The sequence below is a fragment of the Citrus clementina genome, unplaced genomic scaffold, assembly GCF_000493195.1.
Source record: "Citrus clementina cultivar Clemenules unplaced genomic scaffold, Citrus_clementina_v1.0 scaffold_1, whole genome shotgun sequence".
NCBI classification, from domain to species: domain Eukaryota; kingdom Viridiplantae; phylum Streptophyta; class Magnoliopsida; order Sapindales; family Rutaceae; genus Citrus; species Citrus x clementina.
The window spans coordinates 23,104,189-23,116,601 of NW_006263303.1; the positions used below are offsets into that span (position 1 = coordinate 23,104,189).

General features: G+C 34.8%; 3 protein-coding genes across 5 annotated transcripts; 2 read left to right on the forward strand and 1 right to left on the reverse strand.

Moving 5' to 3' along the window:
- The first annotated feature begins 945 nt into the window (after window positions 1-945).
- Window positions 946-2,505, forward strand: LOC112095760 (F-box protein SKIP23-like). The gene has a single exon (XM_024177890.1). The coding sequence runs from the start codon at window positions 946-948 to the stop codon at window positions 2,503-2,505; it is 1,560 nt and encodes a 519-aa protein (XP_024033658.1).
- Window positions 2,506-5,045: 2,540 nt separating this feature from the next.
- Window positions 5,046-6,314, reverse strand: LOC18055284. Its single transcript, XM_006452458.2, has 4 exons — window positions 5,995-6,314; window positions 5,823-5,872; window positions 5,355-5,436; window positions 5,046-5,141 (listed from the first exon to the last, which is right to left on the reverse strand). The coding sequence occupies exons 1-4, from the start codon at window positions 6,254-6,256 to the stop codon at window positions 5,095-5,097; spliced, it is 441 nt and encodes a 146-aa protein (XP_006452521.2). The 5' UTR covers window positions 6,257-6,314; the 3' UTR covers window positions 5,046-5,094.
- A 742-nt stretch (window positions 6,315-7,056) lies between these two features.
- LOC18055285 (transcription termination factor MTERF9, chloroplastic) lies at window positions 7,057-11,416 on the forward strand. Of its 3 annotated transcripts, none has more exons than XM_006452465.2 (7): window positions 7,057-7,451; window positions 8,601-8,682; window positions 8,758-8,924; window positions 9,000-9,692; window positions 9,964-10,500; window positions 10,595-10,744; window positions 11,128-11,416. In XM_006452465.2, exons 1-5 carry the CDS (start codon window positions 7,194-7,196, stop codon window positions 10,279-10,281), a joined length of 1,518 nt encoding a protein of 505 aa, XP_006452528.1. In that variant the 5' UTR covers window positions 7,057-7,193; the 3' UTR covers window positions 10,282-10,500; window positions 10,595-10,744; window positions 11,128-11,416. The 3 variants fall into 3 exon arrangements, with proteins under 3 accessions (XP_006452528.1, XP_024034460.1, XP_024034461.1); XM_024178692.1 differs by having other exon boundaries at window positions 10,671-10,744; XM_024178693.1 differs by having other exon boundaries at window positions 8,601-8,637.
- The last annotated feature ends 997 nt before the right edge of the window (window positions 11,417-12,413 follow it).

The window sequence follows — 12,413 nt, forward strand, 5'->3', positions numbered from 1 at the left end:
GAAGTAAGATAAATTTATTGACAAAAATGAAGAGGATTTAGATTATAGATTTCCAAATATATAAAGTTATATCATATTTCTTCATACAATAATAGTTGTAAATCAATAAAGTTTTATTTAGATTTACAACTTAGATTTCCTTACATAAAAAATGAATTTGATTCAGCATATTAATCAAGTTCTAAACCATTGAATTAATCTTAATGGTATATGATGAGTACTGATAATTAATTGTATTTTAATAATGTCTCACAAAAATTAACTAGCTAAAATAGTTCGAAATATCATCTGAATATTTTGTATAATTTATTAATCATATTGTTAAATTGAGAAAATAAATTTTGTAATAATCAATATCCAATATCTAGTAATAGTTTCGAAAAATAAATTGGCGCCAACTTCTGCGTCGTCTTCATCTTCGATACCTTAACGGTCACTATCTATCTATCTTTTCTAATCAAATATATTACAGTTCCATTTTATATGTCATCTCAACCACAATAATCATAATATCCATCACAACATTACCTTCTACATCCACTATTTTTCAGTCAGAAAACATAAATTTTCTAGACAATTGTTAAACAAGAAAATTGAAGCCAAAATATATAATAACCTTTTTTTCTTAAAAAAAAAAAAAAAACTTCCAAACATGAAAATTTTCAGTTTTCCAAAATGAGTTGAAAAATTGAAAATGCTACCCAGCCCCACAGACTTAAGAGTAAGCGTTACATGCAACAAAAAGACTGCCACCACCAACCAACTGTAAGCATTTGGATGCAGCTCCTGGAGGCAAAATATTGCAGCTCTGTCTTTTTATATCAACCAAGCGTTTAGTTTCCAGTAACCCACAAATCTTCAGCAGCCTCATTTCTTCTCAAAAGCAAAATTAGGGTTAGGGTTGGTGCAAGTTTGACAGTAGCCCTGTACCAATACTGCTCCATCATGTCAGCAAGCAAAAAGCCTCAACTCTCAGACTCAGTCTCTTCCTGGGCTGATCTCCCCAAAGAACTCTTGCTTCTCATTGCCAAACTCCTTGATACTGATGATGATCACCGTCATCACATCAACCTTCGCCGTTTTCGAGCTGTGTGCCCGCAATGGCGCAACGCAGCCTCTACCCAACCCATCAAGTCTCCACCACTACTGCCCATGAATTTAAGATTTCCAATCACACTTTTCAGCAACACCTCCTTTTTCCCATTCACCTTGTATCAAACCACTGTCTATCGCATCGAAGAACCTGGCAGTTCTCCCAAAAACAGCTGGCTCATCAAGGTCAGCGAGCAAGTCAACGGCAGGTCCCGTCTCATGAATCCATTCTCCTCGCTTCCCATTAAATACTTGCTCGACAACCGTTTACCAAAGCAAGTGAACTTGCTCAACTTCCGATTTTCGGAAGTATGCAACCGGTTTTACCTTCGCCCCAACAGCGGCACCGCCGGTTTTGATGATCCCGACATCATGCCTTGTTTCAAGGCGGCGTTGCCGTCTGATTTTCGTTCAAGCGATGATCATCAGAGGTTTCTCGTGATTGATCAGGACGGGGAGTTGCGCTGTCCCAGAGACGGGGCTCATTTCTGGAGGAGGATTGAGAGAGATTCTGGATTTGTTGACGTTGATACTTACAAGAACAAGTTCTACGCCATTGAACTGAATGGCAAAGTTAGGGTTTTTGAGGAGTTATCGTCTTCTTCTCTTGATGCCAGCGCTTGTTCTGTCAGACTTTCTCAACCAAACGATCGGTTGTGTACTTGTGGTGAGTGGTATTTTTTGCAATCTGATGGGGCTTTGTACTTGGTGGGAAAAATTATCCATACATGTCAGCAGCAAGCAGCTGCGGTAGTATTTTATCAGAATGTTGCTGCCGTTGCTGCTGCTGCTGGTGGCGGCGGTGCCGCAGCTGGTGATGGTGGTGATGATGATGACGAAGATGATGAAGATAGTGATGAGACCGATGGTGATGGTGATGATGATAATGATGAAGATACTGATGAGAGTGATGATTATGGTGATGATGATGATGATGAGCATGATGTTAATGATGATAACGACGACGACGAGGACGACGAGGAGGATAATCTCGGAGATTTTTTAGGAGTTAATTTTGTTCCAAATGTGGTATTCAAAGTGTATAAACTGAATGACAGTCATTCAGTTGAATACACTTGGGATCCTGTCACGGATTTGGGTGATCAGATATTTTTCATAAGCCGCGATTGCTCGTTTGCGGTTTCATCCCAAGATTTTGCCAATTGTGGTGGGAATTGCATAATCTTCGTAGACGACCCAATTTATCGAAATAATCATTGGCATTTTCGCATTGCTGATGAGCCTGCTGGACTAGCCGAGAGAAGAGTTGGTATATATGATTTGCATTTGGGAGTACTGATCAGACCTCTCAAACTGATCCCCAGATATTTCAACATGTTCTGGCCACCCCCGGCTTGGTTGAGTTCCAATCATCAATGCTGCTCCATGAATGTAAGCTTTTACCAGCTTTGAGTACATTTACATGCTATTTAATTTGATGGTGCTCGGACGTCTGGATTTTACACAATTCGGATTTGAATGTGCAACCCTAACATTTCTTCATAACAACCTGCAGTACTATTGGTTAACGAATTATATGAACGCTGTAAAGATGCAGGCAGCCAACATTTCTTACTTCAGACCAGGTAATTAGAAAAGCACTCGTGGATATGTTCTGGCTGTCATATATATATATATTCTGATACAAATCATTATTCTTATTATTTTTTCCAACAGATTTACTGTTAACTGAGATGAAACTTCCAGAAATGTAGTAATCTTGAGACACAAAAGTTGATTACTCCTGTCTGGAGCTGGAAGAATGATGGACAAATCAGGACTTCGTTGTTGTGTTAAGTTTCTTTTATATTGAATTACCTTCAGACAATTTTATTCTCGCTAAATGATGACTTAGTTATTTAAAATGGATCTTTAAGGAGGAATGTATGTTGTGATTTTGATGTTTAATTTTCGTATCTTTAGCCTATATATTAATTGTTAATTACGGCCGATAATCACATCTCCTTGTTTATCCAACCATAAGCATTACTTTGTGGAATGGAATTTTACTAATAAAGAGTAATGCTACGTTTACAAGGTTGAGGGAGATGTGAAGTTTTTATGCCAACTGATTAATGAGACTTACAAGTAAACTTTTTATAATTCATTATATGGCAATGAGGTTACAAGGTAAGTCATCATTTGCTACATGGCAATTTAAAATGTTGATTCATATGCAATAGTAGAAACAATGTGTTTTTTTTTAAAAAAAAAAAGATGAGAATTTGGGAATGATTTTAGTAATTGTCCTAATTGGTATTTTGGTTACATATAAATGTTTCCTAAAATAATGAGTGTGCTGAGTATTTTTTTTTTATGAGTGTAAATAGTCCCATTCATTTGAATAAAATCATTACTTGAAATTAATTGAAAGAGATAATTCAAATGTCAGTAAAGTATAGTTACTAATTCTTATATTGAGTTTACTTTTTATTTTCTTAGGATAACCAAAATTATGAAATCTTGATGTTGTTGTATATATCATGGAGGAAGGATTCTTTCATTAATTATATTTCCTTTCTTACATTTTATTTCTAAATCAATTGTTTTTGTTATACTAGTTCGTTATTTGCATGTAAAAATACATTTTCTTTTTGCGCATCTGATGCATGGCTAGCGTTTTATTTTATAATTAATTACATTAGTTGATCATCAACTTCAAGAGCGAGAACTCTTTCAAATAGATGAACCTGCAAAATTTACAAAAATAATCTAAATTTTTTTATAGTTTTCAGAATTAGTCACCCTAAGTTTTTCTCTCATTACTTAACCAATTATTATTATTGGCTGAGTAATTAGAAACCAAACTCTTTACGAAAGCTTGTAAAATGGTCACTTTGCAGGGTGTGCAATTTGTAGCTGTTCTGTTCGCTGAATTTCAAATTATCAAAGTTTTGATCTTTTATGTGTTAAAGAATCTCATTTGAAACTTTTATCATATGTGTCTACTAAAACTAGCCTAAGTATATTTTGTTCAAATCAATATATGAAATTCTGAATGTATAGCTTTTTTTTAGCCTCGTAATTTATAGATGTTTTAAAAATGACTCTACTAGTTTGCATGTTTTTGCATTCTGAAAAGCCCCCTTGAACACGGGAAATTTGCAAAAATAGCTATAATATTTTTATATTTTTTTAAATTTAACCCCTTAAATTTTTTTCTATCATAACTACCCAATATACTAAACTTTTGGACCAAATTGTCCTCATCACTTTCATCAAATTTTCAAATAATGCCACTCTTACAATACTCAACACTCTCAACACCCTCAACAAACCTCAACACTCTCAATAAATCTTAACATTCTCAACACTCTTAGCATAACAAAAGTATAAAATCATCAATTGGAGAGCATTCTAAAGGTTATTCTATGTTCTTATACAAATATGAATTTTTAATGTATTAAGTATATGGTTTAAGTTCAAAATTGATGTAGATTTTATTGTAAATGTTGTTATTTTTCATTTATAAAGTAATGTAATTTGTTAAGTAGTTAGATTTGAGTTGAGAAATAAAAAACAAATCATTAAAAAAAGTAGAAGTTCAAGTTAGAAAAGAAACTCAGATTATGTGAGACATGTTGAATTATGCACGACATGTGCTTCTCCCGCATAAAGACCATTGTCGCCCAACATATATTGCATAAAATTATAGTATGTGTGACGGTACTTTTTGGAGGTCATAACTTAGGCTATATGTATCCATTTTTGACACTCTGAAAGCCCCCCCCCCCCTAACTAAAAATCTTGATTAGACTATTCCATCTTTTTTTTTCCCAACAAGATTTGTCATTCCCAAGCTTGAAAATATGTATTGAAATAATAAATTGAAAACATTCGATGAATTTGTGCTGTGCCTGTAGAATGAGTATCGGTAGAAGCAATCACTAAAGTATTAGACAAGTTTAATTTCTATATTAATTGTGTAGAAACCATACATACATTTTTTTGCTTATTAGGGCATATCGCTATAGATAAATTGCAAAAAGAACTTTGATTGATTCAACCGGTAAAGAATCGCTTCCATGATTGCCAAGGGAGAAATCCACCTACAATTAATAAATTAATAGCAAAAAATTTAATGAAGAGAACAAATTACACTTAACCAACCATGAAAGTAACACAATTTCTGTTAAACTGATATTTGCACCAAAGATTAAGGGTATGCATGCATTGAAATATGATTAGGTACGCGACTGCCCCACAGTTTTATATCAGATCAGGTCCGTACATGCATAATTAAATCAAACCATATGACATACCACATTCGGGGCATTTAAAATAATCCTTTTCCCTTAATACGAGTCCTGCCCCTCCACAAACCTCACATCTTCTCTGTGCTATCTGCAGCCACAAGAATGGAATCATTATACATGTAATTAAAAAAAATAAAATTATAAAAATAACTAATTTCGTCTCTACTCTAGCATTAGAACAATAATGGTAAAAAAAAAAAAAACATATTGTTGATGGGTAAGTATGATATTTTCACATGCACATTGATTATCTGAGAGACAAATATTTCTAAAATTAAAACTAATTAATTATTTTTTCATAATTGAAAGGTCATATTTGCTGATATGCCCTTCAACTGTGTGTTTTCTTTATTATTAATTTCTTAGATGCCCAAATATTAAGTATATATTAGATATTATTGTAAGTAATTGTATAGATAAAAATACAATCACATACAATTAGTTGAACGTATATATATACATACACACACTTACAATTCTTTTGCTGAACTCAATTCCTGCGACTACAAAGGGGGTAACACCAGCTGCATCCATGCACACATGATAAACAAATTAAAACAAGAAAAAAAATATATGTAGAATTATAATTAGGATGAAAAATTATATATTTTTTTCTTTTTCAATTTTACAGAGATATAATACATACCAATAGCACCGACAATAATCTGCCATGTGACCTCGGCCGTGACGGGATCAGCTACACTAGAAACATCGTTACTCGCTGCACTTGGAGCTGCCCACCGTCGATTTCCAATCAAATTGTAGCAGCATCTTCTTCTGTTGCAACATGCAAATTCGACCTTTGATTTACAATACTTTGTGGTTCTGTTTACTGATGGAGTGTTTGAGATGGGGGTTGCAATAGAAGGAGAAAAGATTGAAGCTGCTTCCATGGCATGGCATGGCATGGCATAGAGATGATCAAGCTGTGTTTGAGTTGACAGTGTGGTTTTTGAATTGAGGATAATGACCCGTTTAAAATGGGCCACGTTGGCCTTTTTCTGGGTCGGGTTGGCGCCAACCGCATATAAATCATGTGGTTTTAATCGTGTGTACGTAAGTGTCTGCACAAGTTGCTGATAGGCGCACCGTTTTGTTGAATCGGACGACAAACCGTTTCACCAGTCACGACAATTTAATAATTATTGATTAATTGATACCACATGATCTACTTTATGAATTCACTTGCCCTATCCAATCATTCACCACGTTATCGTTGTACAACAACTATGCTTTCGAATATTATTAAATAGCGCTAATTTTGTATTTGTCCCAAAAACAAAAAAATTCTTAGTGCTCAATTTAAAAAAAAAAAATAATCAAAACAAATTGGAAAATAAATATAATATAAAAAAAATCATACAATTCTTAGATATCTCCAATAAAAAAAAACCTAACACAATATATAATAAACCATAGCATAGTGCAAAGCGTTGAAATGTCAAAAAATTAGAACTAAAAATACCACCGATTAAAATCCTAAACCTTAATTCTAAAATTGGATTAGTTTCATGCAGGATTTAGGACGTGCTCCGTGAAATTCTACTCTCAATAAGTTGATAATATTATGTATCCAATTATGTTATTAATTGATAAAATACAAAACTAAAGGGTTCTAGACGGTAATATGGATTTTTTTTTTGTTTTTCACAAAAGGTACCCAAAAATCAAATTCCTAAAGTTTTCTACCCAGAAAAAAACATGACAAGATAACGAAAATGACAGTCACGACACATACAGTAAGCAACGCAAAGAAAGGTTTAAGCTTTACAGATTCTCTCACTATTAGGGTTCTTGGGTATATTCTCTTTTTCTTCTTCTCTTTCTATTTTATCTCTAAAACCCATGTCACTTCTGTGTCTCCACTCGGTGTTCAGTTCCCCGGCGACAATTCTTCACTCTCACTCTTTGGTTCAGACTAGACCCAATACGCCCCGTTTTGTGGTCTTATCCACTCATTCTAATGCTAAGATTCTTAAGACTAATAGGAAGTCGAGGTACGGGCAGACGCTGTCTTTGTATGACGATGACAGTGAAGAGGAAGGAGAAGATGATGATGATGATGATGAGGGGAAGGAAGATGATTGGTTAGCTGAGGATGATGTGAGTTGTTCCCCCCCCCCCCCCCCCCCCCCCCCCCCAAAAAAAAAAAACAATATTTCTTTTTTTTCCCTCCTTTTTGCTGTGGATAGCATTAGAAGTTTGCGTTTTCTTATTAACATTTTTGCAGTACTTTCTTTCTTTAATTTTGATTGCTGATGTTCTATTTGAGGTTTTTGAATGTCCCCTTTGCTTAGGTTGCTACTAAAATTGACAATTAACCACAAAGGTTTGAACTTTCTGTTTGATGTCGTTTCTCTGTCAATAGCTTGCTTCAATTGAGTTAATTTGGTTATATGATGCTCAGTTAAGAGCAAATTAGCCTTTCATTATTTATTTTTATTATTTTAAAATTAACCAGTGGTTGCTCTATTATTGGAAAAGTGAATTGCTCTTCTTACCGTTGTGTTACATTAAGGTTCAGTAGTTTAGCTTTGGATTCAATTTTCCCAATGGCTAGTCATGATGCTGTCTCTATTAATTTTGAACTTAAGCTTCGTTTGATATTGTGGTATTTTGGTTTTAAGCAGAACCACTGTGGAATGAAAGCTTTAGCAGTTAACGAAAGTTGATGTTTTCAGGTAGACACCAATAACCATCAAGCAAAAGTTGTTATTAAATTTAGAGCTTATTTTTGGGTAAACAGCTGCCAAGGAGCTTAAAACAAATGGAGGAATAGTTTTTGAATGGGAATCACCTTGGAAGCATTATATTCTTCAGTTTGTTGTATAGGATGGCTTCCTATTTTGCTTATGACCTTGTTGAAGATGATTGATTTGTACTAAATATGGACATATTACTCTAAGGCAAGCATTGTTGACTCCGGAGGGTACTGCATATAAGAATCTTGTGGGCATAATACATACAAAAAAGCTAACTCATAACTTGAAGGTTGCCCAAGCCTTGTATACTTAACCTAAGATCATTCTCAGCCACTGTGGGATAATCTGCCTTATGCTACACTGCTGAAGTGATTCAGCCCATGACCCACAAGCATGTTTCATTTTTATCTGTTTTAATTAAATATTTGACTGCCTTTGTGTTAGTGCTTTTCAACTGTATGCATAATGATAGATAGGTTAATACTGAACACATTACTTTTCTAGTTTCTTTAACTTACAGCTTTGCTCATAGTTTTTTATTTTTTTGCAGGACTTTGCAGAAATCGAGGAATATGATGTCAATGGAAGTAAGTATAGGTCACAGATGGGAGTCAATAAAAGTAAAAGTAAAGGTATGCCTTAAGAGTTAAAAGCATTCTCCAAAAATATTCAGAAAAGTGCAGCTAAGAGATAACTTCTTCGTGCAGGCAGTCGGAGGTCACCAGTGAAAGGCTGTGGTGTAGGATCATTCAGATCTGGACGAAGCCTTCAAGTTGCACAAGAGCAATTGGACATCAGAAACAGACGGAACACAATCAAGAATAGTTTTGATGATACTTACTACAATAGTAAGGATGTCAATCAGAGAGGAAAGGTATGAAAGCTGTCAAATGTTACTATGAATTGTGCCAATGGCGAAAGGGTTTTTATATAATTTCTTTTGCTGCAGGTGAGGACAAGGAATGCTACAGAAAACAGGTACCAACGGCTTTCAGAAGAAATTGAGTTGGATGAGAAATGGCTTCCCCTTCTTGATTATTTAAGCACCTTTGGGCTGAAGGAATCTCATTTTATTCAGATGTATGAGAGGCACATGCCTTCCCTTCAGATAAATGTATGTTCTGCCCGGGAAAGGTTGGAATACTTGTTGAGTGTTGGTGTCAAACAGAGAGATGTCAGAAGAATACTTTTGAGGCAACCGCAAATTTTGGAATACACTGTTGAGAACAATCTGGAGTCTCATGTTGCTTTCCTTATCAGTTTGGGTATACCAAATTCCAAAATAGGGCAGATAATTGCCGCTACTCCATCCCTGTTTTCTTACAGTGTTGAGAACTCATTAAAACCAACTGTGAGATACTTGGTTGAGGAGGTTGGTATCAATGAAAAGAGTTTAGGTAAAGTTGTGCAACTGAGCCCTCAAGTCCTGGTTCAGCGGATTGACATATCATGGAATACTCGCTGTATTTTTCTCTCAAAGGAATTAGGAGCTCCAAGAGATGATGTGGTGAAGATGGTGACAAAACACCCCCAGCTTCTTCATTATAGCATTGACGATGGTTTACTGCCTAGGATAAATTTTCTAAGGAGCATTGGAATGCGTAATTCTGATATCTTAAAAGTCTTGAGAAGCCTTACGCAGGTCAGCTTACTTATAGTGAATTGCGCCATGTTTTCTTTTGTCTGTGCCCCTATTGAATTCCTATGCTTCTTTGTTGATGAAAGTGGTTTAGGTTTTGCACTTACCTTTTTTTCTCAGTGGGTGTTCTTGGTTTTTTTCTTCATTTGCAATGAAGATTTTCAAGTTGAACAGAAACAGAGTGGTTTCTTCAACCTTGTCTTTTAATTTTAAAAGATGTTTTGCCTTTTACTGGAAATATTTCTAAATGAATGTTCTTTGAATGCATTTGCAGGTACTGTCTCTCTCACTGGAAGACAATCTAAAACCAAAGTATACGTACTTGATTAATGAGCTTCATAATGAAGTGCAGTCCTTGACCAAATATCCCATGTACTTGAGCTTGTCTTTGGACCAGAGAATTCGACCTCGACATAGGTTCTTGGTTTCCCTTAAGAAAGCTCCAAAGGGACCATTCCCTCTGAGTTTGTTCATTCCAACTGATGAATGCTTTTGTCAGAAGTGGGCTGGAACTACTGTAGACAAATACTTGGCATTTCGGCAGAAGTTACTGCTTAAAGATTTTGCTAAAAAACATGAGAGGCGAGGATAATATGTTGCCCCAAGTATTTCCTGTGTTTTCACTATAACAGACTTATAGAGGTGCAGAGTGATCTAATTTTAAACCGGGTTCGCTAAGTGGTTAAGGATATTTTGGGTTGTCAAAGAAAAATATAGAATACCGGCGTGATCTCTTCATCATTTTCATTGACCAATAAAGCTGGATTTATGCAATTGGTATCTCAGGTTATCAGAGTACTGTAAGCCTTTGGTAAGTACTTAATGCATTTGTGTATTCAATTGTGTTTTTCCTCATTTTCCTTTCATCTATATGTAAGGCGTCACTATACTAACATTCTGTTCAGTGTCATATTGTGCAGGAGCTGCTCCTATTTCGTGTTTTGCATTTGATGCTTATGCTTTTAAGTCAATGGCATGCAGATGCAGATATTTCTAACTTCAGGTGATGAAAGACAAGAAGAATAAGTCATCAACACTTAGTTTTTAACCATAAGGTTAGTTATTGAACATTTAACAATAGATTCTCATAAGTGGGCATGGAAAATTCAAGCTGCATATTTGGCAATGGTAGTTGCCATGGAAATAGTATGGCCGCCGGTCAGGCCTATGATTTAATAGACCCTTTATATGTTCCTTACTGTAAAATCTCCATACTTTTTTATGGTTGCTACATTACACTTTTGTGCCTTTGCACCATTGGATGGCCTCACTTCAGCAATCGCCTTTTTTTTTATTCGGGTTTATTTAAATATTTACCACTGTATGCGAAGGACTTGAACGAACTATTTTCCAATGAATTTTTTTTCTTCAGATCAGTTATTTGGGTGCTGCTGGTTACAAACTCATGGTTTTTTAATTTTTACCTGACCCTTTGCAGGTTTGCATCCTGCTTCTGACTCATGAGGAAGACAATTTTGTACAAGCAAGTTGTATTTACCGCGGGTTTTCTAGCTTCCTCCAGGACACTTTCAAATTTTCATTTTTGAATTCTCTCATACTTTCTACTCATTATAGTTAGCTTTTGCTCTCTCACATGTAATTGTTGCAATTTTCTATTGTATGTACCTGTGTTTGGATGAGTGTAAATAAGATTTTTACTTTGCTTAATATCATATTTTACATGTTTCTATATTACCTGGCCGCTAAACATGGCTTGACTAGCTTTTTATCCCTGTACAGATTATTTTATGTCAATCATTGCCAATTTCTTTGCTGGATATAAGATTGAAGCCGTGTGATTGTTGCTGGAGCGTGATAACACAATGTTGCATTATCATCAGGAAAAGTGTAACAGGGCAAATTTAACACGTGCGGAGCATGCGATAAATGTTACTTACAAATTTAAATCCTTACAAGAAAAACTCCAATTGAAATACTTCAAATTTTTAATCATCTAAAACCACAAATCCTTGTGTCTAATATTAAATAATTTCTCCCAAAAATATAAATATAACAAAACTCTCAAAACTCTCAAATTATAAGTTCATAAAACAAATAAACGTAAAGGAGAGATGAGTTTATTCATTCTCTTATTCAATTGGTAAAAGGAAACAAATCTCTGACTCCAATGGTAAGCACACCTCTCAATAATGTACTTAATCTGCAGAAAGTAATGACGAGGGGTGAGTCATCAACTCAGTAAGCAAAATCATTCCCAACACACTAGACTTATTGATACAAAAAATATTACAAGTCTTCTTTTTAGTAAAACATATATTATAATTCATAAATTTTATAAAATGACACATCAAGATAAGATGACATAAATTCATGGTAATTCAGAATATCAAAAGCATAGTTAAATATGAAAACAAATCGTATAACACATACACATAAAATAAAAGGTTAGCTCATGTCACATAGTGTCACATATACTCCCGGCGACCCAGCTAGAAACAGAATGAGAATAAGAATCAGAATATCGTGTGTACAATACAAACACAAACCTAGTATTGGTCCAAAACATATGTATATCGTATTATACGATCAGAATCAAAATAAGAATAATTATGGACAATGAGCTAAAATATTCAAATTAATTTTTCATATGTAATGACTTGTACGTGGCACTTTGTATTGTATGTGGTACTTCACGGCACACTGACCCTCGAGAGGTGACCCCCATATAGTCTCAAGATGTGACCCCCATACAATTATAAATAA

Excerpts from the sequence above, each read along its gene's own strand:
- LOC112095760 (XM_024177890.1), top strand. The coding sequence starts at position 946 with ATGTCAGCAAGCAAAAAGCCTCAACTCTCAGACTCAGTCTCTTCCTGG.
- LOC18055284 (XM_006452458.2), bottom strand. The coding sequence starts at position 6,256 with ATGCCATGCCATGCCATGGAAGCAGCTTCAATCTTTTCTCCTTCTATT. Across the intron at positions 5,437-5,822 it reads TTGAGTTCAGCAAAAGAATT|ATAGCACAGAGAAGATGTGA; the intron begins GTAAGTGTGTGT and ends TTGTGGCTGCAG. Across the intron at positions 5,142-5,354 it reads TTTTAAATGCCCCGAATGTG|GTGGATTTCTCCCTTGGCAA; the intron begins GTATGTCATATG and ends TATTAATTGTAG.
- LOC18055285 (XM_006452465.2), top strand. The coding sequence starts at position 7,194 with ATGTCACTTCTGTGTCTCCACTCGGTGTTCAGTTCCCCGGCGACAATT. Across the intron at positions 8,925-8,999 it reads ATGTCAATCAGAGAGGAAAG|GTGAGGACAAGGAATGCTAC; the intron begins GTATGAAAGCTG and ends CTTTTGCTGCAG. Across the intron at positions 9,693-9,963 it reads TCTTGAGAAGCCTTACGCAG|GTACTGTCTCTCTCACTGGA; the intron begins GTCAGCTTACTT and ends ATGCATTTGCAG.